Below are 25,344 nucleotides of genomic sequence, written 5' to 3'. Positions count from 1 at the left end.
TTGAAGAAGGCGTGGAGAGAAAAGAAACAAACTGCCCATATAAAGTGTTTGAATGCAATGCATATGTTCTCATTTTAGTAATGGAAAAAAAAGTTGCAATCAAAGTTACTTTAGTGAATTTTTCTCAAATTTGAGAAGGGAGTGAAGTGATTTAATTTTTGACATTCAATGAACAAGAAGAAAATCCTTAATAGAGATGTGGCTTTTTATAAAAATTATATACCAAAAAGAATGATGGTGAGAAACCAATTGTTGGTTAGAAGATAATTATTATCAAAGTTCATATTTACATGAAGAAGACTGGAAAAGAAAAATCTCAAATTCAATTTGGGAAGTTAACATATCTAGTGAGGAAGAACAATAATAAGAGAGGGTTCATGATAAGCCTATTAACATAGAACAAAGAAGGCCAACAAAGACCATTGAACTGCCTTAAAGGTTTGGATAGAAGATGGGTTGCATTTTGCACTAATGGTAAGCGAAGGAGATCTAACTACATTTCAAGAACCTATTAGAAATAATGAAATGGAAGGTTGGATAAGCGGTATGACGGAAGAGATAAATTGTTTTCACAAAAACTCTATTTTAGAATTGGTTCCTAAGCCCATTACAAAGTACAAGTTCGAGCATTGCTTGAATGTGCAAATTTCATTGCTTGTTGAGATTGGAAGGCACCTCCTCACTTGAGGTGTATGAAGATGAGAGGTTCTCATCAAGTTGGGGGTGTTATAAACACATCGAAATCTAAATGTTTCTAAGGATTGAAGAGTTTTTTTGCCAAGGTGGAGATTGTTGAAGATATAACTTAAAAACATTAGCCTGGTGTAAGTATGTTTGTTTTTAGACCAATCCATGATAGTTTGGGTTTGGCTTGTAACTCATATAAGTGACTTACTTTCGATGCTTCTAAAAAGGATTTGTTTTCTTTTTTGTTTAGCTCTTTCCTATAAGCATTAAAAAAGAGTAAAGAAAAAGAGAAAACTCTAAAGGAGAAGTTAGGGAAGTTTAGGAAGATTGAGATCTAGAAGAAGAATATGAAGTTAAGTGATAGAGGTAATCCCTTATATTGATTTGCCCCATTCTCTTCATAGTGAAATCGAACTCCAATGCTCATACCTCTGTGGACATAGACTTTGGGTGAATCAAATAAATTGTCTTTTAGGCATTGTATTTTGTTCTTTTCTTTGTGTGCATGTGATTATTTTATTTGCGATTATTATTAGAGTTTATCCTTTATTAACATTATCAAACAAGATCATGAAAGTATAAGAGTTTTATGTCACAATGTCCACTACGAGAAAAATGGGTAACACTATGTAAAAACTGGAAAATTCAACATAAAAAATTGATGGGTCAAGGCTCATGAATTTTAGAAACTGAAACTTGATGGTTTAGGACCGTCGAAATTCTTGATGTTCCCAGATTTGACAGCTTAGAACTATTGAATTTTTTTTATACTTCATGAATTTGACAATTTTGACCTGTTGAAAAAAAAAATTGATAATGAAAAATTCAACGTCAATTCGACCTCTTGGTCCGTCGAATTTTATGAAATTTGATGGCTCAAGATCGTCAAATTTAGGCTTTTTTCACATTGTGTAAATTTGATGTTAAGGTCCATCGAATTTAACCATTTTTTCATGTAGTGGTCCAAGAAGTATTTGATCAAATTACCAAGTGAAGTATTCACATACACAATAAACTAGAGAGGGGGCGGTAAAAATTGACAGGATACGTTGGGCGTAGGTAATTAATTTATTGAGAAAAACATTGCAAATACACCTCTTCAATGAGACTATATCCTTGGTAATTAATTAATTTAGATTTCTTTATTTTTATTTATTTATTTATTTTTTTAAGGTAATCAAGGGGTTAATGGTCAGAAGAGGTGAAGGTGGGTTCAATGAAGTTAAAAAACCCTCATGATCTACATTTTATTTTCCGGATTTTTTTTCTCCAAGCCCATGCATATACCATACCAAGCTTAGATGCTTTTTCTATTTAATAATTAACAATGCTTATGAAAACTTCCTTAAAATTCTTTATTTGAATACCCCCACTGCACCTAGTGATGAAGCAGTTTTGAAAATTCCATTAAAAGGGGTCAATGGAAGGTATTATAATCTATCATTTCATCCATCACACATGACAAGGGCATGACATGTGCATGACACGGCATGGCATGACATGTGTATGAAAAAGCATGACATGACATGTCATCATGTATGGATGATGCATGGTGGGGGAACGTGCAGAAAAGGACAGACATACTCATTCTCAAATAATAGTAGATCCGCATTAATAGGTTCACGTATTCTCATGCAATAATAAAACAAAAAGTTGGAAAAAGAAAAACAAAGGTAGTGTTGGGGGAGGGTTGACTTCACAGGTTGGGTGTTGGAGTCTGTGGTGAATCTTTCAGAACAATCTGAGTTTTAAAATCCTCACACGCTAGAAGCCAACACCAGCCTACCATTATAAATTACAACCAACCTTTCACAACTACATGGAATTTTGATCACAAAATTATACACTTTGTTCCCATTCTTTTAGAATAGAGGGTGATTCAGTAGATCTTGTTCTACCATATTAAATGTCTTGCAAGTTTTAAATGATTAGATCCGGGCACATTGATCTTCCTAATCGTCTTGATTAAACTACCACCGCATATCCTTATATTGCTTGATACTGGCATTGGAAATAATATGATGAAGATCAAGGTTATCATCTTTCAAAAATCGTCGATCAAATCATAAATGAAGCACCATCAGCTAATCTATCCTACAATTTCAAATCATGGTAGCTAGCGATCTGTTATGGGCTTGATCACGACTTCAAGAGATGATGTAGCATTTTTTGACAAATGAGATGATGGAACTGCATCTATATTTTGATGATTTTCAAAGGATGATCAACTTGATCTTCATCATCATAATGGGACCAATTACAATGGTAGGTCAAGATGTATTGTATGTTCTCACTTTAGAACAGCATAAAGACCCTTTTTCAGGTTCTTGGATTGCTCCCAAGATGCCCGTGGGTTCTAACGGAGAAACTATGTGGTTGATCTTCTATGGACTACATTTACCTTCCCTATTAGGTATTTCTATACACGTGGAGGGAATATAAAGTTTCATGTTGTTGTTATCTTTGGTCAAAGTCAACAAAAGGGTTTATCGCTTCTTCTATCATTTTCTTTTAGTGTTTTAGGAGAGACTTGATAATCAATCCTACAAATTTTGATAAATATCAGCCAATCAGAATCTTGTCCCCATATTATGATCATAATAATATGGGGACCATAAGTAGGATTAATTGCATCTCTATCTATGCATTGGCTTTGTCCAAGTTCATAAGTTAAGAATTGATTAGATACTGAAGAAGATGCGTGGGGCTTGCGAAGTGATGACATCAGATGCATTACAGGTGACATATTGTATTAAACAGAAATATTGCTGAAATTCATTCTGATAACTAACTTTATCGTTGGAGTATAGCGTATAAGGTGACACCCCAAATAAGTTAGGATGTTATAGGGCAAGGAACAAATCAAGGAAAAAAAAAAAAAACCCACATGTACCGTTGATAAATTGGTTTGGTATCCCTCTCCAAAGGGCTTTTCTCATCCAGTTTAGCTTGGAAAATGGTTTGTGAGTCAGTTTATAAAATATGGGATGGGGTATGGCAAGCAATAATTCCTTCTAAATTCAAGTTATTGAGCTGGAGGATTCTTCATCTTGCTGTTCAAGTAGATGTGCTAAAGAAGGAAAAAAGAGCTCATACCCACTTTTTTTAATGCTCTTTTACTTATAAAAAATAATAAAAAATAAATAAATTATAGATTCTCATCAATAGAATTTTAAAATTAGTCCTGGAGAAACGAGGCAGAATATCTTGGTTTGAGTGATTGTTAGGAAGTGATGTTCTTATTTGAAGGAAAACTCAAGTTGCTTTATATGTTGGATCACGCGGCCTCTTAGGTAGTCCTATGGGAGATTCAGTTAATTAGCTCAACATGCAAAGATTTTTGAAGATAGCAGGTGTTTGTTTGGGGTGGTGCAGTTCAAAAGTCTCTCTTGGCTTAGGGATATCGATTTGATATTGGTGCCGAAATATATGATTCTCTTGGATGACGAATATTTACCATAAGGAAAATCCTGAGGGACTTTGTTTTTCACTGTGATTCTCACTGCGTTGATGTGATAGCCACAGATGTGTTGCCTCCAGCTATGAATAAAAGCATTTACGATTATGTGCACACCACCATGTTAGAAATGTGAGAATCACAGTAAATCGCAATGTCACCCCAGCATAGCCTGCACCTAAATAATATCAAAATAAGAGTGAACTCATTAAAAACAGGCTCACTGATGTTTTTATCTAAAGTATTTTAGAAACACCTCCAGTAAAATTAATGATATTAGGTTTACCCTCTTGCAAAATGCAAGATTAAGCTTACCCTTTGACTGTAAGTCAATGTTGCATTTTCTTGATGATTTAGTGGTGAAATTTTAAATTTTTTTTTCTAACATATTCTTTAAATACTTAATTTACTAGATTAAAATTTGGAAAATATCAAAATTTCACTATTAAATATTTGAGAAAAAACAACGTTGATTAACAATCAAGGGGGGAAACCTAATATCACCAATTTATAGCGTGGTGTTTCTAAAATATCCAAAATAAAACTCTCAATCAAAATGTAAAAGAAATAAGATCGAAAGAAAACACAAAAACAATTAAATCAAATGTCTCACAACAACGCCAGCATCCATCAACATGATTAGACTGATTTACTATATTGGACAAAAAAATTTACAAGCAAACTAAAATGAGAAAATTCCAAAACCATGCTCAACTTTTGACAAAATTCCCATTCCAGCTCACTATTCATTTTAATTCCCAAAACATGAACAACGATGTTGCAGAAATTTTAAAGTGAGAACTCACCAATAAAGTTAGTGAGATTTATCGGTGAGATCGTTGATTTTTAATTAAAAAGTGATGATCTAGCTATCTTTTATCAAGGAGATTGTCACTTTAAAATCCATGCGATCTCGTTGTTAATGTTTTGGGAATTAAAATGAACAGTACGCCAAGTGAGAATTTTGTTATATCCAAACACACGAAATGGTAATTTATCCAATTAAAATTTCTCCATCAAACCTCCATAAGCTTGAAAGCTTTACATTCTCTTATAACTCTCAAACAATATGGGGAATACTAATGTCCATGGCTTCATTGGGATGTTTTCGTCGTCCACAACCTTCATTTTTCAAATATGGCACTCTTAATCATTATTTTAGTGAAAAAATAAAAATATTTCAGTATTTGTACAATAATATTCCGTAAATACCAAAAATCTTAATCGCAAATTTTATAAGTATTTATAATATTTATTTTCCAAGAATTTATTATAGTAATATTTTTATAAAACATTCATTTATATTCAAAGACAAAAATATTTTTATTATTTTTTAACTAAATTAGATGATAAATATTAAATAAAAATCAAAGGCAGTTTTTTTTTTCTTTTTTAAAAAAAATTGGAAGTCAAGATAGATACTTACTTCCCCAATGAAACATTGGACATTAAGATTTAAAACATAATGTGTCCAAAACCTAATGCAAAAATTACCCCTAATCTTGAATTAAGATTATGTTCATTAGCGTAAATCAATTTCCTGATGATTATGTTAGATGTACATTATAAATCACTTCCATACAAATTTACATCTATGACAACATCAATTGAATCCAATCCCGGTACGAATTAGTACCGTGCAATATTAACTTTGTTACCAAACAAAGGGGTTGGAATCTTCAAGTTAGGAGGCTGAGGTCGTTGAGGGCTTAATTATCATTGACGTGGCGATCGTAAGTTCCAACAATGGACAAATCCGTGATTCTCGATGGGGAAAGACAGTGGCATTTTTTCCTAGTTTTTAGTCAGTATCAGAGACAGTCGGCATCAATGCCTCATCAACTTGATACAGCACACACATGCACAGACTTCCTGCTCTCTCTCATACTTGCTTCCCCTCCACAAGCCCAAACTTTCTGAATAACTTTCTATGACAGTCCATACATACATACATATAAACATGCATGCATATATATTAAAAAATTTAGATAAGTAATTTTATATATGTTCAAGAAGAGAGAGAGAGAGAGAGAGAGAGAGAGAGAGAGAGAGAGAGAGAGAGAGAGAGAGAGAGAGAGGTGACTCTTCATCCAGTGTTAGGGTCTTAACAATTCAGCATAAAAAAAAAAGTGTTAGGGTCTTAACAATTCAGCATAAAAAAAAAGTGTTAGGGTCTTAACCCATCTCTTGTTCCTGGTTCTTTAGTACATCATCTTTAATTTGTCAAGATCAATTTAACCAAATTCCGCGTAATTTAGGTATATGATCTACGCATAAATATGTAGACTTTTTCTACATAATTCATCACTATCCTTTTCACATTCTAGAGGAAGATTTTTTAATCTTAGATTATCTAGAAATCCCTTATTTATAATTATTTCTTCAGTTCTCTTTGATTATGGAGATTTTCTAACCATGACTTCAATTAGGCTTGTAAATTAATGGTGGTGCCTTTTGTATTTTAATCTTTCGTTCAATACATCTTTTGCTTATTTAGCCAAATTTTTTTTATAATTAAGACTTTATTCTAGCCTTCCCTTTCTCTTACCATATTATTAATTTGGATCCCAAAAAACAGAAGAGAGAGAGATGAAGGAAAGTAGTTCAAGTGAAGATTCCAAGAATAACCCTTGTCATGATAAGAATGCAAGTGATGATGAGGATGAGGTAGTAGATGAAGAAGGAAAGCCTAGAAATGGAGTGAGTTCGAGCAACAGCACAGTTGAGGAGAACGAGAGAAAGACAAGCTCTGGTGGGGTACGACCATATGTTCGATCAAAGACACCGAGGCTTCGTTGGACACCAGATCTACATCTATGTTTCATTCGTGCTGTCGAAAGACTTGGTGGACAAGAAAGTGAGTAATCCAATCTCTTCATTCTCCTATGATTTTCTAGCAATTAAGGGTGAAATTAAGTCCCTTACGGTCATCTACTTTGATTGGCGCAGGAGCAACACCTAAGCTAGTGCTTCAGATGATGAACATCAAAGGCCTTAGCATCGCCCATGTCAAGAGCCATCTACAAGTAATTTGATCACTAAAACCCATAAAACACATTACACTTTCTTGTTCTAATTGATTTATTTTACTGATTACATAATCTTTGTTTCCTCCTTTTTCCATTGGATTCGTTATTAAATTAGATGTACAGGAGCAAGAAGATAGATGATCCAGACCAAGGTACACCATTTTTTCTGAATATTTCATTGATAAAATATGCAATTAAGGTTAGTGATTTAGCTCCCAAGATATATTTCTGATCACAATTTCTATGTTAGCTATAACCAATCAACGGCACCTTATGGAAAGTGGAGATCGCCATATCTACAACCTTAGCCAACTTCCAATTCCACAAGGTTTCAATCAAAAGCCTATTTCAAGTCTAAGGTATGGAAGTTAACACTTCAACATATTTTTTTTTTCCTTCCTTTTGATGATCTCAAGCTCATTATAAGATCTTTTTCAGATCAAGCTATGGTGATGTTTCTTGGAGTAGTCATGGGAACTGGATGACTAGCCATTGCACGAGTGGGGCTGCGAACGATAGGGGGAGACCTGTATTTTATGGTTCGGTAACAGAAAGGATCTTTGCACACAACACACCTAATTGGGATTTCAACATAGGTACTTCAATTTCAAATGAACAGACAAGAAAGATATTCCATAATCCCCAAGGTGAATTTCGATTGTTGAATGATCTTGAATCCTGGAAAACCCAACTCAGAATGCGCTCAACCGAACCTAGATTCACTCAATCACGAGAAATGGGAAGAGAGAACTTGAATTCTTTGAACAATAGACGAACCCACGAAGCAGACTGGAGGACAAGTCAACAAGAGAGAAACGTGGTGAAAAGGAAGGCTTCCGATTGTGAAATTGATCTGAATCTATCCTTAAAGATATCATCAAGACATGGTGATTTCCAGAAAGGGTTGGAGGATGATGGAGTTGATAGTGATTTATCTCTTTCTTTGTTCTCACCTTCATCCTCAAAGCTTAGCAGATTGAAGAAGGGAGATAATACTAGGGATTAGGGAGCATGAATGATTGGCAAGTACTCTAGATCTGACTATATGAATGGGTTCATTCTAAGTGAGATCTTGAGGTACTCGTTCATCAAGAGAATATATTGATCGTTGTCATTTGCAACCTACAAGGTAATAACACTACTTGTTTCACTTTTGTTGTTTTTTTCGTTTTTCATGCATTTGTAAGCTATAGAACTTTAATTGGTGTCAAAGAAGTAAATGTTGTAGATGTGACATTCTAATATTTTTGGCACCTCATCTAAATATTTGGTGTTTAACATCCATGCACCCTCATATCGTACTACTGTCTTAAGGGACTAGATGTACCCATAGAATGAGAAACAATAGTTAATGCATGCTAGCCCGATTAATCTTGCTTAGATAAGATGAATTGTTGTTTTAAAACATTTCTCTTGTTAATAATTTGTATGATTTATGGGTACCTAAATGAGAGCAAGGAAGGCAGACTATCTGTATATTTTATAATGGCTCCCACTCAATGTTCCAGAGTTCATTTTCTTAGAAGAATAAGGAAGAATTCAATGTATTTGAAATCAATCCAATTATCCCATTGATAGAGAAGAGTGTGGGACATTAAGGGTAGTGATGAACATTTCTTGCCTATTAGCAAAAGAATGTGGCACTGCCTGAGTATAGCAAGCGCCGTGTTAACAACTTTCCTCTTGGAAAACTTAGGTGTATCATGTGACATTCTAAGATTTTCCCAAACAAGTGGAGATAGCGATTTTTCATAAGTTCTTTGAAGAAAATTAGAAACTTTTGGGGTAATTCTATAGGAAAAAATTAACATATTATTTTGTACTTATTTTAAGAGTTCCTTTGAGCATTTTACTTGTCAGGGACCATTTTTAATCTTTAAGAATTTTTTTCTTATTATGAAGTATTAGTGTTTGATGAGGGGATCCAATGGCACAAGATGAGAAAATTTTCTGATTATGGAGAATTTGATCATAGAAATTTACGAAGATTGACATTTTACCCTTTAGAGGCGTTGGGGCTGAAAATTATTATTTTGCTTTCATAACTGATATCATAGCTTGCTAGGCCTACATTCAAATATTGGGCTTTATTGATTTACAAGTTCTGGTATTGTAGTTTGATCTGTCTGCGTTTGTGAAGAGGATAAAGACTGTGAATAGACTAAATTGTTGGAGAGAAGAGATTGTCTTATGTTTGTTCACTTGGTGAGCTAAATCATTGAAGCATTTATTTTAGATATTCATTCATCATAATTTCAATAGGAAAAGAATGATCATTAGAGGGGAAACTTTTGCAGATAGAACTTTAGGTTTGCATGTTATATGCAAAAAACAGAAAAAAAAAAAAAAAAAAAAAATGCGCTTTAGTATTAATGGTGCTCCTCCTCTTTATTATAAGATTTTTTTATTTTTTTTAGTAGCTGCTCGGCAAGCAAGTGGTTAGTGGTTAATAGAGATGAAGGTGGGTTCAACCAGATTCGAGCCCAGGTCATGGGATGAACTCTCCTGAAGCCTTTACCACTTAGCTAAGTGGCACATTCATATAGTTCAAGGAACTTTCATGTCTGTAATCCATAAAAGAAGTGGCATCCTTTTCTGTATTTGTAGAGTACTAAGGAAGTCTTATAATATTTCTTTAATTATGCTCCAATTTGTTGAAATATGCATGGATAACAAATCTTTAGTCTGGAAATAATTTTCATGTCTTATCTGTTACTTGGTTGTTATATAAAAAAACCAAAAATATAGAAATAAAAATCAATGAAAAATAAACATTTATTGTGTGTTTCACATTTACATCCTGATCGAAAGTATCTAATTTATAACAAAATTTTTGCATGCCCAACAGTATAATCCAAGTAGCAGAACCAACACAATGAAGTTATACTTCTAAGATTGTCCATCATATTTGATCTGTAATGCTACTGGTGGTGGAATAATGGCAGCAGAGGGGTGGCATTATCGTGGTGAATATGATCAATGGCTGTAGTGGCAAAACTGCCAACATAGAAGTTGTGATGTGGTGGTTGTAGCATTGACGTGGTGGTGATGGTGGAGGTAACAATGGCATTGCACGTGGGCAGATTTGACATGTCCCCAATAAAAAAACTCATATCTCACTCAAATTAAGAAGAGTTTTGATAGATCATACCAATTCAGAAAGAGGACTCGACCACCCACTCAAAAAAAAAAAAAAAAATCCTTTTACAAGAAGTAGTTGGTTTGGTATTTCAAAAATATAGAATAAGATTGTTGGGCGTTCCTTTTGATTGGAATTCAACAAACAAAAGTCTGGCTTCGAGAATTTCTACCCTATTGGTTATGTATCAAAATGATTCGAACTTCAACTCTATAGAAAGCTAAAGAAGTGTTCACTTAGGGAAAATCCTAAAACAATGTTATACTGATGGCTTGGTTCTTTAAAAGAGTGAATAATAAGGACTGTACTGAAGCCATTTTCTGTTTGTCCGCACCGATAGATCACAAGGTAAATATTACTATAAATTACATATAGATTGATAGGACACGAGACCAATTTCTAATGGAAGTCAACTTCTAAGATTTTGTTCCATATAAAAATGATAGTTAAGTTCAAAGGGAGACTTAATGCAATTATTGCTACAACACAGTATCTCAGATTTCTAGTTCAAGAAAGCTAAAGAAGGAACTTTGCGCATTAATTGGATTTAAAGCTATTATCACTTTTTCATATATATCTTTACTTAGCAAAAAAAAAACTTACACTTAATTATAATATTAACAAAATCATACTTCACATCAACACACACAACATCATTAGATTCTATAATTATCATCATTCTTTTGCAACAAAGATCTGATGTGCTACTGCTGTATTATAGGAGATCAATCCAGAAAAATAAGAGAAAAAGAAGAAAGAAGATAGAAATTGGCCTATTCGAGGTGGCTTGGAACCCTCCTAATTCCCATAGGAAGAATGGTAATCCTTTTATTGACTTCCCTCAACAGATTACAACTTATTTATAGCTTCTACTTGCTATTTTGAGAAGAAAATCAGAAAATGAAACAAACTTACTAACCTAAACATTAACTTCTAATAGAAACTCCTACCATCTAATTGAGAACGGAAAACTTCTAATTATTTTACTTTCTAATTAAAGAAAATCAGTTGGGAGATCTCCTATTGTAGTTATGTGGTTCACATCAAGATCATGATTCAACTATGATATATATGTAGATATGCATGGATTACTTCTTTCCTATAATAATTAAATTACACTAAGGGGGTCAAATCCTAACTTGATTAGCAATAGTGTCCTCTACTTAGCCTCTTGATCTTCTCCGACTCAATTTTTCTGCCCAAGTTCTTTTTGAAAATTTCTTGACCTTTCTCCAATGGAATCTTCCCTTCTAGTTCTTCAAAGATAAAGGAATTTTGTTAGTGCACACAAGGGAAGGATGAAGAAGCTGAGTCTGGGGGTAAGATCCCATTTTAGATCTTAAGATCCTAAAACAATGAAATTTGTTAAACCTAAATAGGGTCCCCCATGCTCCCACGATTTAGGTGTTTAAAAACCAAATTTTTCTCAGGGTTCCAGGTTGAAAAAAGCTTCCTAAATGATCTCTCTCTCTCTCTCCCTCTAACTAGGAAGTTTGACCTTTTCAAAATCTCCTACCCACAATTTTTCCTTAGTTCTTAGGGAACCTTCAGGGTTTCCAAAAACTCCCATGCAAGGAAAAGACTAAAAGAACCCCCAAAAAGCTTCCAACGAATCGCATGGTGGGTCCCCATCGAGTTAATTCTTTGATTTGATTTTATTTTTGTTTTTTTTGCCAAAATTGATTGTGTTTCAAATTTAATAACAATTTAGTTAAATTACTAAATAGAAATTCTCCAACATTCCATACTCTTTTTACCACACGACAGCTCCACATTAGCACAAAACTTTAATTATTATAATCATGGGGTTGTCGCATAAGAAATCTAACTAAATTAAATTAGGTTTTGTTAAGATGTGCCCTAAGAGCTCACATTAAAGTGAAATAAATATACATTAGGAGTAAGCATATGAGGGTGTTATCGCACTGAAAATGTCCTTAGATTTTTTTTACCAAAATGCCCTTGGAGGCTTGTTACCAAAGTGTATTTACTGCACTTTAACGTGTGCCCTTACACGTTAACAAAACCTTATACTTGATGGGAAGGAAGCGGATCCTCTCTAGCACACAGTTCCTATAGCACCCAATAGCATAGATCCAATGGTTGAAAGCACGCCACTTCAGCCATACACTTAGATCCCACACTTCAAATATTGGGTGTTTAATAGCCGTTCATTTTCAAATACATGATGGATATAGAGGAAGAAAAACTGTTGTTTTTATATTATTATTATTTTTTAAAATCAGATCTAAATCATGACCACAAAAGGTTGAAATGTTAATTATTTTTTTCCAAGATAACTCTCTCTCACCTATTGGATCTGTGCTATAGGGTGTTATAAGAACCGAGTGCCAAGAGAATCCATTCCCCCATGAGAACCATAGTAATTAATAAAAATATTAAATAACCATCATGCAAGTAGCCTGAATCAATCGCCCATGCTAAGCTAGAAAGTTTTGTAAAATATTAAATAAATTAAGAGAAATACGAACTTCTTACTTTACAAGCATAGAATCGAAAATTTAGAAGATATATAAGATCTCATACCGACCTGCAAATTCGATATTTGACCTTGTCGTACAAATATTCAACAGAATATAGATCCCATAAATTCACCATTGTAAGTTACTATATTTAGAAACTGCAGAAAAAATTATTAATATAATAGAAAGAGAAATTTCATGTTCAATAAAGTAGGGCAAACTAATAATTTAAGACATGTTGTCTAATTCATGTTCTCACACATGAAAGTCTCAAGCACTTTTAAGTTTCAAATAAACAACCAAACAAACAAAATGATTATTGAATAATCTATCACATGAAGAAGTTGGAAGAAATCGGGTTGAAGATTTGTGGTTCATTGTTGTCATAACCAGTGATCCGTTCTCTCTGGATCTGTTGGCCGTGCTGCGGCTGCAGTTGGAGATTCAACAATATTTCTCTCTCTTGCTTCAACTGTTCAATTTGAGCTACAATATTCAACCCATCAACTTTTTCAGTCTCAGTAAAACTTTTTATAATTTCATTTGTTCATAAAGATGAATCTATAAAAAATGGGAACTTTGTTTTTTGACATTAAGGACTCGACATAAACGGGTCTAAAACTAAAATTTTAATGACAAAAAATCTGAGATTAGCTATATTTTATGGATCTCAATATTGACCTACCAAGGAAAAACATATAAGAATGATCATAAGTTGGCCATTAAAGCATGACACAATAGAAAGTTGATGAAAATAACCATGAAAAACACAACAAAAGACCAATGATGTGAGAAATGGTACTATGGCAAATGTGAAATAGTAATATGTAGAAACAATGGCCATGTTTGGATACTAGGAGCTGAACAAATGTGTCAAAGAGCAGGAGTAACTCAACGTAGGAGTTAATTATCCAAACGTATCCAAACGACTTCTAACCCCCCACAAGAGTTAGAAGTAGCCAAGGAGTTCTATCCAAACACCTACATAGATTTTGAAACACCTAATGAATCCATGAAGATTACTTAAGGGAATGTTTCAATGCGTATGTCTTCGTTATAGAGATTGTCATGACAAGAACAGGTCATTTAAAATTTTTAATCCATTTAAAAGTAAACTACATATGACTTGATAATTAAATTTAAGTTGTCTATTTTGAGCCTACTTTATTAAAATCTGAACTTAAGAAGGATAGGAATTTTATAATAGAGGGATGACTAACCTGATTTACCCTCCCAGAAAGCTAGTGTTTAATCTCCCATGACAATCATTATAGTGAAAGTTAAGTCCTTTAACAATCCTGCAAATAGACCTTTTTTTTTTTCTCCCTAAACTAGAAAGTTTTGTATAGTTTTGTAAAATAGTACATAAATTCAGAGAAATGCCTCTTAATTCACAAGCTAAGAATAAAATTTTGCAAGATCCATAAGATCTCTCTTATATCATCACAAAATAATTTTAAGTAATGAAATATCATCTATAAATATTGCAGCATGTTTTTTTGCACCATACACCAGATAAATCAAAGCATCTTTTATAAATATTTCTTAACATGTAATTTTAGTTATTTCTCAATAATTTTGAATTAAAAAAATGAAGTTATATCTAACAATGATCGATCAAAGAATTACCATCTTTAATTGCTATCTCATTTGTTAGACGGCATATCGTTTCCTTCATTACTCGATTTTCAGTCTTTACTATCATCCACTGGGTATCATAGTGATTAATCCTTTGCGTAGTGAGGGAGTCTACCTCTACCTGTACACCAAATTAAGAAAACAAATAAATAAATATGTTTTTAGTTTCGCATCAACTAAGTAACCATGGAAAATATTTTTGGGAAATGGAGAAAGATCTAAATAAGAATCCTCCCTCCCCAGGGAGGGGACGTCCTTTTTCATAGATAGTAGCTCACCATGACAATGGCCAAAACCCTTTGGGTGAAAGCAATCTCCAACCATTCAAGAGCTCTTCAATTCGTTTTCGAGAACTAGTTTAATGAAATTAGAGAGGTTCGTACGAGCATAGAACCCAATCCAAATTCAATTTTTTAGAATTCATAGTTGGTTAGAGACTCCTACGATTTGGGAGGACTATCTGATGAGCCTCTCGTTCCGTAGGATGAAGGAAGTTTCACTAATAGTGAAGAGGATGAGTTGACTTTAGATTGTATTTTGTATTTGGATATTCAGGTTAGGGGAAGGAAGAAAGCTAGAATACTGGAAATGTTAGTCCAATTTGGGATCGTCCAAAATGACAATATCTCTTGATGATTTTTTACAATCATCAGTATCACAAGGAATGTCAGATTTATTTTGAATACCTCAACTCAATCTCGATTGAAGAAGATAATGAAGGAGAATCATCCGTTGTTCATTGAAATTCAAAAGCTAATATCTAAGAAGCCGATTAATTTCAAAAAAAATTATCAAATTATGTAGGAGCCTCTGTTGGTTTTTCCAATGATGGGGTTTCAACTAGTGGTTCACTATGGTTTTAGTGGTTCGGTTCTCCCTCTCAAATAAAGCTTCTATTCCTGGGCTCATCCTTACAGGACTATGTTCTCTTTTTCTTGGATTGATTCTTTTGGGACCCCTTCGATTCAACACGTAGGACTTTCTGAGGGCGCGGTGCATGTGACTGAGGATACCCACGATAAACACACAAAAAAATAACAAAAAAGTGCTGAATAAAATTTCAGTTGAGGGGCTGTGCCTATTTTCAGGGAAGGAAATACTACCGCTGATGTTCTTACGAAGATGGGAGCTGAGATATGGCAATAACTCATTTAATTTATCTAATTTTAGATCATTCATGTATGGTTGATCCCTTGTCTTTGCCTTTAATTAGGCTTGTATTTTAAGGAATTTATTCCTTTGTAAGATTTCCCAAGTTTTTAATACAATTAGCCAAAATAAATAAATATATAAATAACCATGGAAAATAAAGTGGTTGATTTACCTTCAACTCGTTTACTTTTCTTTCCAGTTCAGTGATACGCTCTTGCTTTCTGATCCTCGACCTCCGTGCAGATTCGCGATTTGATAGGATCCTTCAAGCAAATAAATAAGGGGAAAAAAAAAAAAAAACTAAGAGTTCATTCATTTAAATAAGTAGGAATTAACTTTTAATTCATATTATTTATTTTTTATGTACGAAGAAAGTTGAAAGTTGGTAGAATTGTTCAAAGGAACATGCATGGGTCCACCTTTTCATTCGTTTAGGATCCACACTAGATCCAGCATTGATGCGATTCTGAGCCATATTATCCAACTGTGGTGAAATGTTCTCAGTTGTATTGATTATACTCCCAATGGGTTCCGATATCACACGATGACTAGGAAGATATTGATTGCCAACCGGTGTATCGATGGAAGTGGACGAACCACCCACATTAATGCAGTTGTCATGCTTTTGACTTAATGGATCATCGGCCGAATTCATTTCATGTGTAGATTGCAAAACGGAGTTCATCGTTTTTGTGGTATCTTCCATTAATTCTTAGCACTGTAATACCTGTAAAATAAAGTAATAAAAAGTGTAAAAACACTTGAGGAAATAAAAGGAAAATCACAGTACTAGCTAGTAATATCGTTGCAAGGTCAAAATCATTGGTTGGTCCTCAAAATCTGTGGAATGAGAATCTCAAAGAACATCAATGCTTTGTAGTTTAGAACAAAGTAGGACAGGTAGAAGACTTCTACACTTCATCTGTGTCCTCATGGATATAAATGGAGGGAAAGGAGGAGAGAAAATATGTTAAGTAAAACAAAAAATAAATTTTAATTCACTCCAAGTTACATGTTTAAAACCAGACACATAATATAGTTAATTTCTCTTACAAAATCCTTCTTATTTTTTTTATAGATTAGTTTAGTTATAATGAATTTATTATAAATACCAAAATTATGGAGTTACCTAAAAATGAACAATGACTAACACAGAGCACAAGGTGGTTCCATTACCTAAAAATGTTAAACGCTTTCAAGGAACAAAAACTAGAGTGTGTCTAATGAGTGAGCCTCAGCTTTTAATTATTCAAATTTTAGGCTATGTATTTTCCCTCCATCTTATGGATGGCGTGGGAAATTTAATTGTCATTCCCTGGCAAACCATTCCCATGGTGATCAAAGGTTGCTTCCTCGTTTGATTCGTAATTTTATCGTATGTGTCCATTTTACATTGATTTTTTTTTTACAAATTGAATTGAATAATTAGCGGAAAAAAAAATCATTGTAAAAACCATTCTCTCTACATTTGAGAAGTAATAATTTTCATAGTGGATATATGTAGCTAGGACCAAATTAATCATATAAAAAATCCACCTACAATCATTCCTATAAATATTTCTTCTTCTTTTTCTTCTTTTTTCATTTTTTCTTTTTATAAGCATCCTGATATATAAAATATCTTAAAATTAATGGATTAAGTCGTTTCGTTTGGTTAGATAATAATTAGGGTTTGTAAATTTTTAACATCTTTGAATGTTTCCTCATCAATTAGATAGCTATTATTTTCTTCATGCCATTATATTCACTTGTTGTATCTAGTAGACGTAAATGATCTCGTGCATTGGTTCTTAACAACTAAATAGAAGATGTAGTTGAGACTAAGAAACATGAATAAATAAACAATTATTGAGGTATCAAATGAGTTTAAAAAAAAAAAAAGGAGAAGAAAATAATCCTTACTCTATGTCCAGTTATACGGAATTTGTTGCAGCTTTTTTTGCCTAGACTTCTATGCAGACAATCTGGTTACAAGGATTATTCAAGCAAATACACAAAACAATTAGAATTTTATTATTTAAATTTGAAAAAAAAAAATACTCTTCTCTTCAGTTATAATCATAGTTTTAACACTCAAAAACTCTGAATAGTCCACCTGAGTTTTAAAAGTATGACTATTTTTTTTTTTAAAAGGTCAACAGAGTTAAGGCAGACCCAAACCAATTACAACCTCAAAAAAGGAAAACCCCTACGATATCAATTAAAAGTATGACCATATTTTATAGGGAAGGACATTTTAACCGAACCAAAACCAAAGCTAGCTCGAATCGAGCCTAGATCAACCCATTTATTTTGGTTAGAATTTGGTTCACCTATAAGAAACCAGATCAAACCAGAACCCTAAATCGATCGAATCTTGTAAAAAAATTAAATCCCCCCTCCCAACTATCATTAAGATTTCTCTCCAAAATTTTAACATTTTCTAAACATTTAATATTCTTTAAGAATTGTTTTAATCTAATACCAAAATTTCATATTCGATTCAATTCCAGATGGGCACTTGACTGCTCAGTCTGAATCAAACCCGAAATCGAAATTTTCGATTTGATTTTGGGTGAACACTTTTTGTTCAATTGGATTTGATTCGAGCCACTGGAATGTAACTCCCTAATACCTAAAAAACAAAAAAAAAACTAAAATGAGAAATTTATACCAAGGTCGATCACACTATCCTAAGCCTTCAAGGTTCCATGTGAATAGGGAGAAAATGGGTCACCCGGGTCAGATCTAAATCTATCCATAATCTGATGCATTTTTTTATTCAGACCTGGATCCAAATCAGGATCCGATCAAATTGGATTGGATCCTATGCACTAAGATCATATCCCAATACTTTTGTATTCACGACCACAAGACCTGACCAGATCCGCATTGCTTCATGCAGGTCGGGTCGGGTTTTAGTGAGCCATTTGCCCTCCCCCTAAATAATTTACAATTATAACCCTTTTATTTTATTCTATTTTATTTGAATCTATGTTTTAGAGAGGTAGTCAAAAAGGATATTTTGAGATATATACAAATTTAGTTCTCAAAGCAATATATCATTTGGATCGGGTCAGGTCTAAGTATCGGTTCTTATCCAACCCTGATCCAAATTAAGTTTAGGGACATTAAGATAAATCATATTTCACCCATTTTTTATTTGGATCTACCCCAAGGATCCAAATCAGCTAACTTGGATTTTTGGATCGGTTAAGTCTGATCCATTTTATGCCCTAATTGTGAGGGTCTATTTTATAGGTCCCATTTGTCCTAAGAGTTAACCTAAGCCCCAGTTTTCATTTAAGACACCCATTGTTCATTGTCTGGTCAAGCATTCTTTTCCACTGGTGGGGATAAGTTCTCCTTGTCAAGATCATCAGATGGCTTCAAATCAATGTTATTCCACCACCTCTTACTATGACCAGTGATTTGATTATTAAGCTGTCAAGATCCATACGATGTACTTACCTTGGTGGATCAGTCTAACACTAGACCAAGTAGATCAGATGCCTAGAGAGAGTTCCCTAACAATCACACTTACAAGCAAAGGATAACAAATTTAAAAATACCCAACTTAGGAAATCAAAAGGAGACATATTATAATCGATCAACTTAGGAAATCTCTAGAGATTGAGTTAACTAGCTAGAGTCATCTCGTCTCACATGACAAAAATCATTTTACTTAATTTATAATTATTTATTATTATATATTTATATTAAAATATAATATCTTAAGAAAGAAGCCGATCAAATTCTTAGTCACAAGATCATATTTCTATTTTGATAATAAATAAAATTAAATATAAAAAAAATCAAATCAACTTGTACGAGACTTACTGACTCCACCAATATTTTCAAAAGATTTGACAAGTCAAATCAGATCTCATACGAGTCAATGTGAAGATGATACAAATTGTAACTCAGATGAATCATCTTGATTTGGGAAGATACATGAAACCAAGGCCCCCACCAAGTAAACCCATGGAACATGGGACGATGAAATAATGTTGCTAAAGTATGGGGATGATATTACGTTGGTCAATAGAACCCTAAAACATAAAGAAAGTGAGCAGAGAAAAAGGAAGCTATTACCTCGGTCAGTAGACCACTATATATCTTGCAATGAAAATTAGAAATAAAATCTGAGAGAGAGAGAGAGAGAGAGACTGCATATATGCGTCCGTGCTTGGCTTCTCAGTGCTTAAATAGACGAGCTCTGTGTAAGAAAACCGTCTATTACCGGTCTTCTGCCCTCAGGTTTTAACACGTGTCAATCTTTCTCATTGAAAACCTGAAGTAGCCGGTTATTTGTAAAGAACGTGCTCAAATAGACCTGAACGCAAAACTAGGGTTTTGTGGGGGCTTGGGTCATATCTGTTATACAAAATTTTACACACGCGCATCTCGATGAATTGTAAGGATGACAAAGGCCCCCAAAACCTAAGTGCTCGCATAAGATAAGGTAAGAAGAAATATTTAGTTACATCGGAAAATATCCATTGATTTCTTCCTTGAATGTATTATGTTTTTAGGATAGTTTAGTCATTATAATTAAACCTCTTCATTCCTTTTTTGCTCTGACTACGTGGCATATCTTCTTTGTGGGCCTCGTCTTAAGCCAGCTTGGTTTATTAAAGTGGGAGGATTTTGTGAATAAATCATATTTAATATAGAGGGAAAAAATAGTCTTGCCGGGATGACATTTTGGGGTGACAAAATTGACATTTTGACGTGGTGAGATGCATATAATTGTAGATGCTTTTTGCTCGCATCTCAAGGAAAAGCATTTACGTGTATGTGCGCGCCACCATGTTAAAATGTCATTTTTGTCACCTAATTCAAAATGTCACTCCAACATTAGTGGGGAAAAAAAACCTGACATATAGAGGTAGCCAATGAAATTGAATGAAGATACCTTCGTCTAGTAACACTTTTAAAAAAAGTAATATCTATACCAAACCATTAAGAGTAGTGATAATAAGACTCCCCCATCACAGAACCATAGATCATTTGCCTTGGGATGTGCAAAATCATAAATCTTTTTTTGTGTATCCCAAGGCAAATGATCTATGGTTCTGTGATGTGGGCGTAGGGGGCGTTTGTCAGAGGAGAGCGTCATATTACCATGGTTCAACCATTAGCGAAGGGCAAACAAAGAACGGTCAAATTTACACACATCAAGTATATTTTGATGTAGAGTCGTGAAGAATGACACGGCAAGGATACCGAACCACACATTTGTTTCTTGTGTATCCCGATGAAAATGAATATGATTATGTGCCCTTGCCACATCAGCCGTGTACCCAAACGCGTACCAAGACCGCATGCATTCATCATTATTCTTTGATGTATAGTCCTACCTGTATGATGTAGATAAAATTTAACCATTGATCAATTATCGATCAAAAGAAGTAGATGCATTGGTTGTTAAAGATGGTATATCCTAACATACTATTCAATGATGGAGTCAAAATTTAGTCTTCGATAGATTATAGATCGAAATAGTAGATGCATTCATTACTAGTGATGAGATAACCTTATGTACATTGTATGTGATGAGTAAAAAATTAGCCGTTGATTGATTATCGATCAAAAAACGTAGACATGCATTACTAACGATAAGAAATCCTAACATAATGTTCTTTGATGGAGTAAAAATTTAACCGATGATCGGCTATCAATTGGAAAAGTAAATGCATTGATAACTAACAATGAGATATCCTGACATACCATTCTCTGATGGAGTCAAAATTTAGACATCAATTGATTCTCTATCAAAAAAGCATTGATTACTAACGATGAGAAATCTTCATATACCGTTCTATGATAGAGTCAAAATTTAGCCATCGATTGATTATATATATATATGGGGGCGGTTCAAGGAACATATGTAAAAACAATGGTTTTTCAAAATATGGGTTAGAGGTTTTGGATTGAGCTGATTTTTTGCGAGGATGGTCACTGTGATGAGAAAATCATCCTCACCAAAAATCAGCTCAATCTGAAACTTCTAAATCCATCAAAAGTGATTTACAAATTATAGACAAAAATTGACAAAAAATCGACAATCCACATTTTAAATCACTTTGAATGAGATTAGAAGTTTTAGATTGAACTGATTTTTTTTTTTAGATGATCTTCCCATCATAGAGATCATCCTCACAAAAAATCAGCTCAATACGAAATTTCTACTTATATTTTGAAAACTTATTAATGTTTTATTGTTTTTACATATGTTTTTTCATATGTCCCTTGATCTTAACCCTATATATATATATATATATATATATATATATATATATGGGGGAGGTTCAAGGGCCATATGTAAAAACATATGAAAAAACAATGGTTTTTCAAAATATGGGTTAGAGGTTTTGGATTGAGTTGATTTTTTGCGAGGATCACTACGTCATATTGCGATTTTGGCGACTCCTCAATTGCGCTAAAAACGACTGCTAAAGGCAGTCGTTAATTGCAACAGTTGTGAACCGTCGTTTAAGCGTCGTTTCAACAAAATAAGTAAAATTTGGGGTGCCAATAGCCACTCTAACAAAAAAAATTTATTTTTATTTTCAGACCGTCTCTCGCTCGGTTCTCTCTCTCTCTCTGCTTGTATCTCACTCTCATTCTCGCTCTCTCTGTCGAATCCGTCGCTCTTCTCACTCTCTCTCGAATCTGTCTGTTACTCTCTCTCTCTCTCTCAAATCTATCTCTCTCTTACTCGACGCTATCCCGATTTCAATAAGTTTGAAGTCGTCTTCTTCTAAGATTCGATCTAAAAGGTAAATCGATTGGAGTTTGATTGAAAGACCTGCGCTCGATTTCTCACTACAGAATCTGTGATTTTGATCAAAGATTTTAGTGATTTAGAGCAGAATCGATCGGAGTTTGATCGAAGGTTTTAGTGATTTGTTCGATCTCCCTCCCTTTGCTTGGTTTGTGATCGAATCTTCAGGTATGTTAAAGTTTTTTATTGAATCTCTCATTTTTCTTGATTAATTTAGGGTTTCAAATATTTTCTTCAATGTTAAAGCATGTTTTAGGGTTTGGTTATGAAGTTTTATATCATGATCTAGCTGTTATATCTCTTTAATTTCAGTTTTGAACATGAGTTCTTGCCTTTCTTACCCTTCTTTAAGCTCAATTTTATATCTGATTATCTTTCATATTCATCAATTTGAGATCGGAATATGCCTCTTTTTCTAAAAAGTTTAGAAGATCCATTACTTTTTTCAATTTTGTGAGAATAAATCGAATTTGATCTGCATTTGTTTCAGGCTCAAGAAAATGTCTTTGATTTGCAAGTATTCTTGTTTTGATGACTTGTGTGATTTTATTTTATTTTTTTTCGTTGAAGGAGGTCCTTTGTGTTTATAGAAGCTAAGGACCCTGGACTCCTTTTCTTGAAGAACATGAGTTTTTTTTGTAAGCAACCTGATTAATGACACTGCAACACTAGATATTGATGGTCAAACTTCTCTATTAATAACTAATGTAGGGAATTCTACCACTAACTTAAATGTGTGACCGCTTTGTATAACTTCTAATCTCAATGTTATATTGTGTTGTTTTCTGCTGGAATGATTCATCAGAAATAACAGAGATCGCTATTAATGAAATATTACCAAAGATTAATGGCACAGTAAGACACATAAAATTCTTTACCTAGCCCCAGCCTCATAGCTATTTTATTATCAGCTGAATGATTTTGCTGTTATGAACCACTCTGTCAAGATTGTGTGTATATCTATTCATTTATACCTTTAGTAATGAATGTTAGGCGTAAGAGTCAAAGTTAACATCCGAGTATCTCACATTGATCGGAATCACTATAAATCAAATGGATGTAGTGAAAAACTAGAATTGGGGTGCTATTAAGATGTCAAGTTAAGGAGGGATCTAGTTGTTTTTTACGAGTACCACTGGTAAGGACGAAGGAGGTCTCTGGATAAAGAGGAATATAAATAAAAACCGTCAATTAGTTTTTGCATCAGTAACGATACGAATTGGTGCCAACCTGGCTGAGAAGCTTACTTTGAAGAAGCACAACTTTTTGTATAATTTGATTCAACTTGGCCAAAATTCTCACATGATCAAATAGTATTGCTGCCACTTGACAATGATGAACCGGCCAAGTAGCATCTGAGCCAAAATTTAAAATCCTGTTGAAGAACAAAAGTTTGTCTTAGATATGGCATGTATTCTTAACTTCCATGTATGCTATTTGATTTCTTTGATGTATTTGGCTTGTACTTCTTGTACTAGATGCTCTCAGTCATTTAGGCTAGTGTCCACACGTAATATTACACCATGTGTATTTGCTCTATTATGTTGTCCAAGGTTGGTGAACCTTTCACCGACAGTTTATACATGTCGTTGCTTGTGTAGTTGCATCAAGTTATGGAGCTTGGTGTATAGATCAAGTTATGGGCTTCTTTGTTAGATATAGTTTTATAGATAAACAAATAGATGCAAATTTGTGCTTCTTTATTCATATTCAGTGTTTGGATTCTGGTGTGACAATAGACCACTACAACTTCATTTTACTAGCTTATTTAGTTCATCAGTATATGACCTACCCTAAGATTTCAGGAACTTCAACCTACCATAAGCCTATATGGTCAAACCAGCAATTACCAAGGCCAGAGATGGAGCAATCATAGTGCCATTCCTTGCACAATGTAGGCTAATTTGGAGTTAAGGCAGGACATAGGAAGGTGGTTTACATAGTCTAGTACAGATGCACACACACTATATATATGGGACCATCTAATGCTCTTTGGCAAATGATAAACCTTCATCATAATGGTAAGGATTGGCATACTGCTGTCTGAATGTTGCTTATTTTCAATTCTTCTTTGGGAATCATACATCAATGCTATCTTGGGGACAACAATAAAGGTTCCAACAGTGGACGGACGCTGTGGTCGATTTAAAGATTCTAGCTGGTACACAGCAGGGCACTATGCAAGTGAAGGCAAAAAAGGAAAAAAAAAAAAAAAAAAGGTTTGCCACTATTAAATAAAAGCAACCTGAGGGCAATCAGTTGGTGCGAGTGCAAGTTGATGTCCCAAAGAGGCTGAGCAGTGAAGAGAGAAAGCTGATTGAAGATCTTGCCAATCTTGCAGGACATTGCTGCAGAGGCTGTAAAGAAGAGGCGTCGTGCCATTAAGAAGCCTTATTCAAGGTCCATCGTGGGTGCTACCTTGGAGGTGATCCAGAAGAAAAGAACTGAGAAGGCAGAGGTTCGAGATGCTGCTCGTGAGGCCGCTCTACGGTATTGTTGCTTTACAATTTCAATGTTTGTTTGGTGTATATAAACCTCACTTAATGAAAATATTTGTTTTCTTCAGTGAAATTAAGGATAGAATCAAGAAAACCAAGGATGAAAAGAAGGCTAAGAAAGTTGAGGTGATGAGCAAATCGCAGAAGTCTCAGAGCAAGGGTAACATGCCCAAGGGTGCTGCACCAAAGGGTCCCAAACTTGGAGGTGGTGGTGGAAAGCGTTAAGCTGCCTATTGGGTATTGCTTTTTCTTTCTTTTTTATCTTATGAGAAAAATCAAAGTTACGTGACATCTTGTTCATGTAGGGTCTGGATTATCAAGCTCGGCTGCTTTTGTTTGCTCTTCTACCATCGTTATAATGGCTGCTTTTGATGCAAATTTCCCAAAGGTGTTCAGCCTTTCCTTTTAAGTTCTACAAAAGTATTTTAGTCCGTTGTTTGGCTGTATTAAGTTTACAAATTTATGATTCAAAATGACCAATAACAGACCCCC

General features: G+C 34.0%; 3 protein-coding genes across 4 annotated transcripts; 2 read left to right on the top strand and 1 right to left on the bottom strand.

Annotated features, from left to right (window-relative positions):
* The first annotated feature begins 6,210 nt into the window (after nucleotides 1–6,210).
* LOC147395624 (uncharacterized) lies at nucleotides 6,211–8,548 on the top strand. The gene is made up of 5 exons (XM_086451107.1): nucleotides 6,211–7,001; nucleotides 7,094–7,170; nucleotides 7,289–7,325; nucleotides 7,424–7,532; nucleotides 7,612–8,548. The coding sequence occupies exons 1-5, from the start codon at nucleotides 6,734–6,736 to the stop codon at nucleotides 8,177–8,179; spliced, it is 1,059 nt and encodes a 352-aa protein (XP_086307233.1). The 5' UTR covers nucleotides 6,211–6,733; the 3' UTR covers nucleotides 8,180–8,548.
* Nucleotides 8,549–13,014: 4,466 nt separating this feature from the next.
* LOC147395623 (uncharacterized) lies at nucleotides 13,015–19,756 on the bottom strand. 2 transcript variants are annotated; one of them, XM_086452642.1, is made up of 6 exons: nucleotides 19,660–19,756; nucleotides 17,488–17,549; nucleotides 16,005–16,312; nucleotides 15,758–15,848; nucleotides 14,425–14,554; nucleotides 13,015–13,281 (listed from the first exon to the last, which is right to left on the bottom strand). In XM_086452642.1, the coding sequence occupies exons 3-6, from the start codon at nucleotides 16,289–16,291 to the stop codon at nucleotides 13,127–13,129; spliced, it is 663 nt and encodes a 220-aa protein (XP_086308768.1). In that variant the 5' UTR covers nucleotides 16,292–16,312; nucleotides 17,488–17,549; nucleotides 19,660–19,756; the 3' UTR covers nucleotides 13,015–13,126. The 2 variants fall into 2 exon arrangements, with proteins under 2 accessions (XP_086308768.1, XP_086308767.1); XM_086452641.1 differs by lacking the exon at nucleotides 19,660–19,756 and adding an exon at nucleotides 19,036–19,104.
* Nucleotides 19,757–24,372: 4,616 nt separating this feature from the next.
* Nucleotides 24,373–25,081, top strand: LOC147395622 (large ribosomal subunit protein eL24-like). The gene is made up of 3 exons (XM_086452853.1): nucleotides 24,373–24,534; nucleotides 24,678–24,844; nucleotides 24,921–25,081. Exons 1-3 carry the CDS (start codon nucleotides 24,373–24,375, stop codon nucleotides 25,075–25,077), a joined length of 486 nt encoding a protein of 161 aa, XP_086308979.1. The 3' UTR covers nucleotides 25,078–25,081.
* The last annotated feature ends 263 nt before the right edge of the window (nucleotides 25,082–25,344 follow it).

The sequence above is a fragment of the Akebia trifoliata genome, chromosome 8, assembly GCF_017979445.1.
Source record: "Akebia trifoliata isolate Shusen 1 chromosome 8, ASM1797944v1, whole genome shotgun sequence".
NCBI classification, from domain to species: Eukaryota; Viridiplantae; Streptophyta; class Magnoliopsida; order Ranunculales; family Lardizabalaceae; genus Akebia; species Akebia trifoliata.
This window is presented reverse-complemented; position numbering and strand designations above follow the sequence as displayed.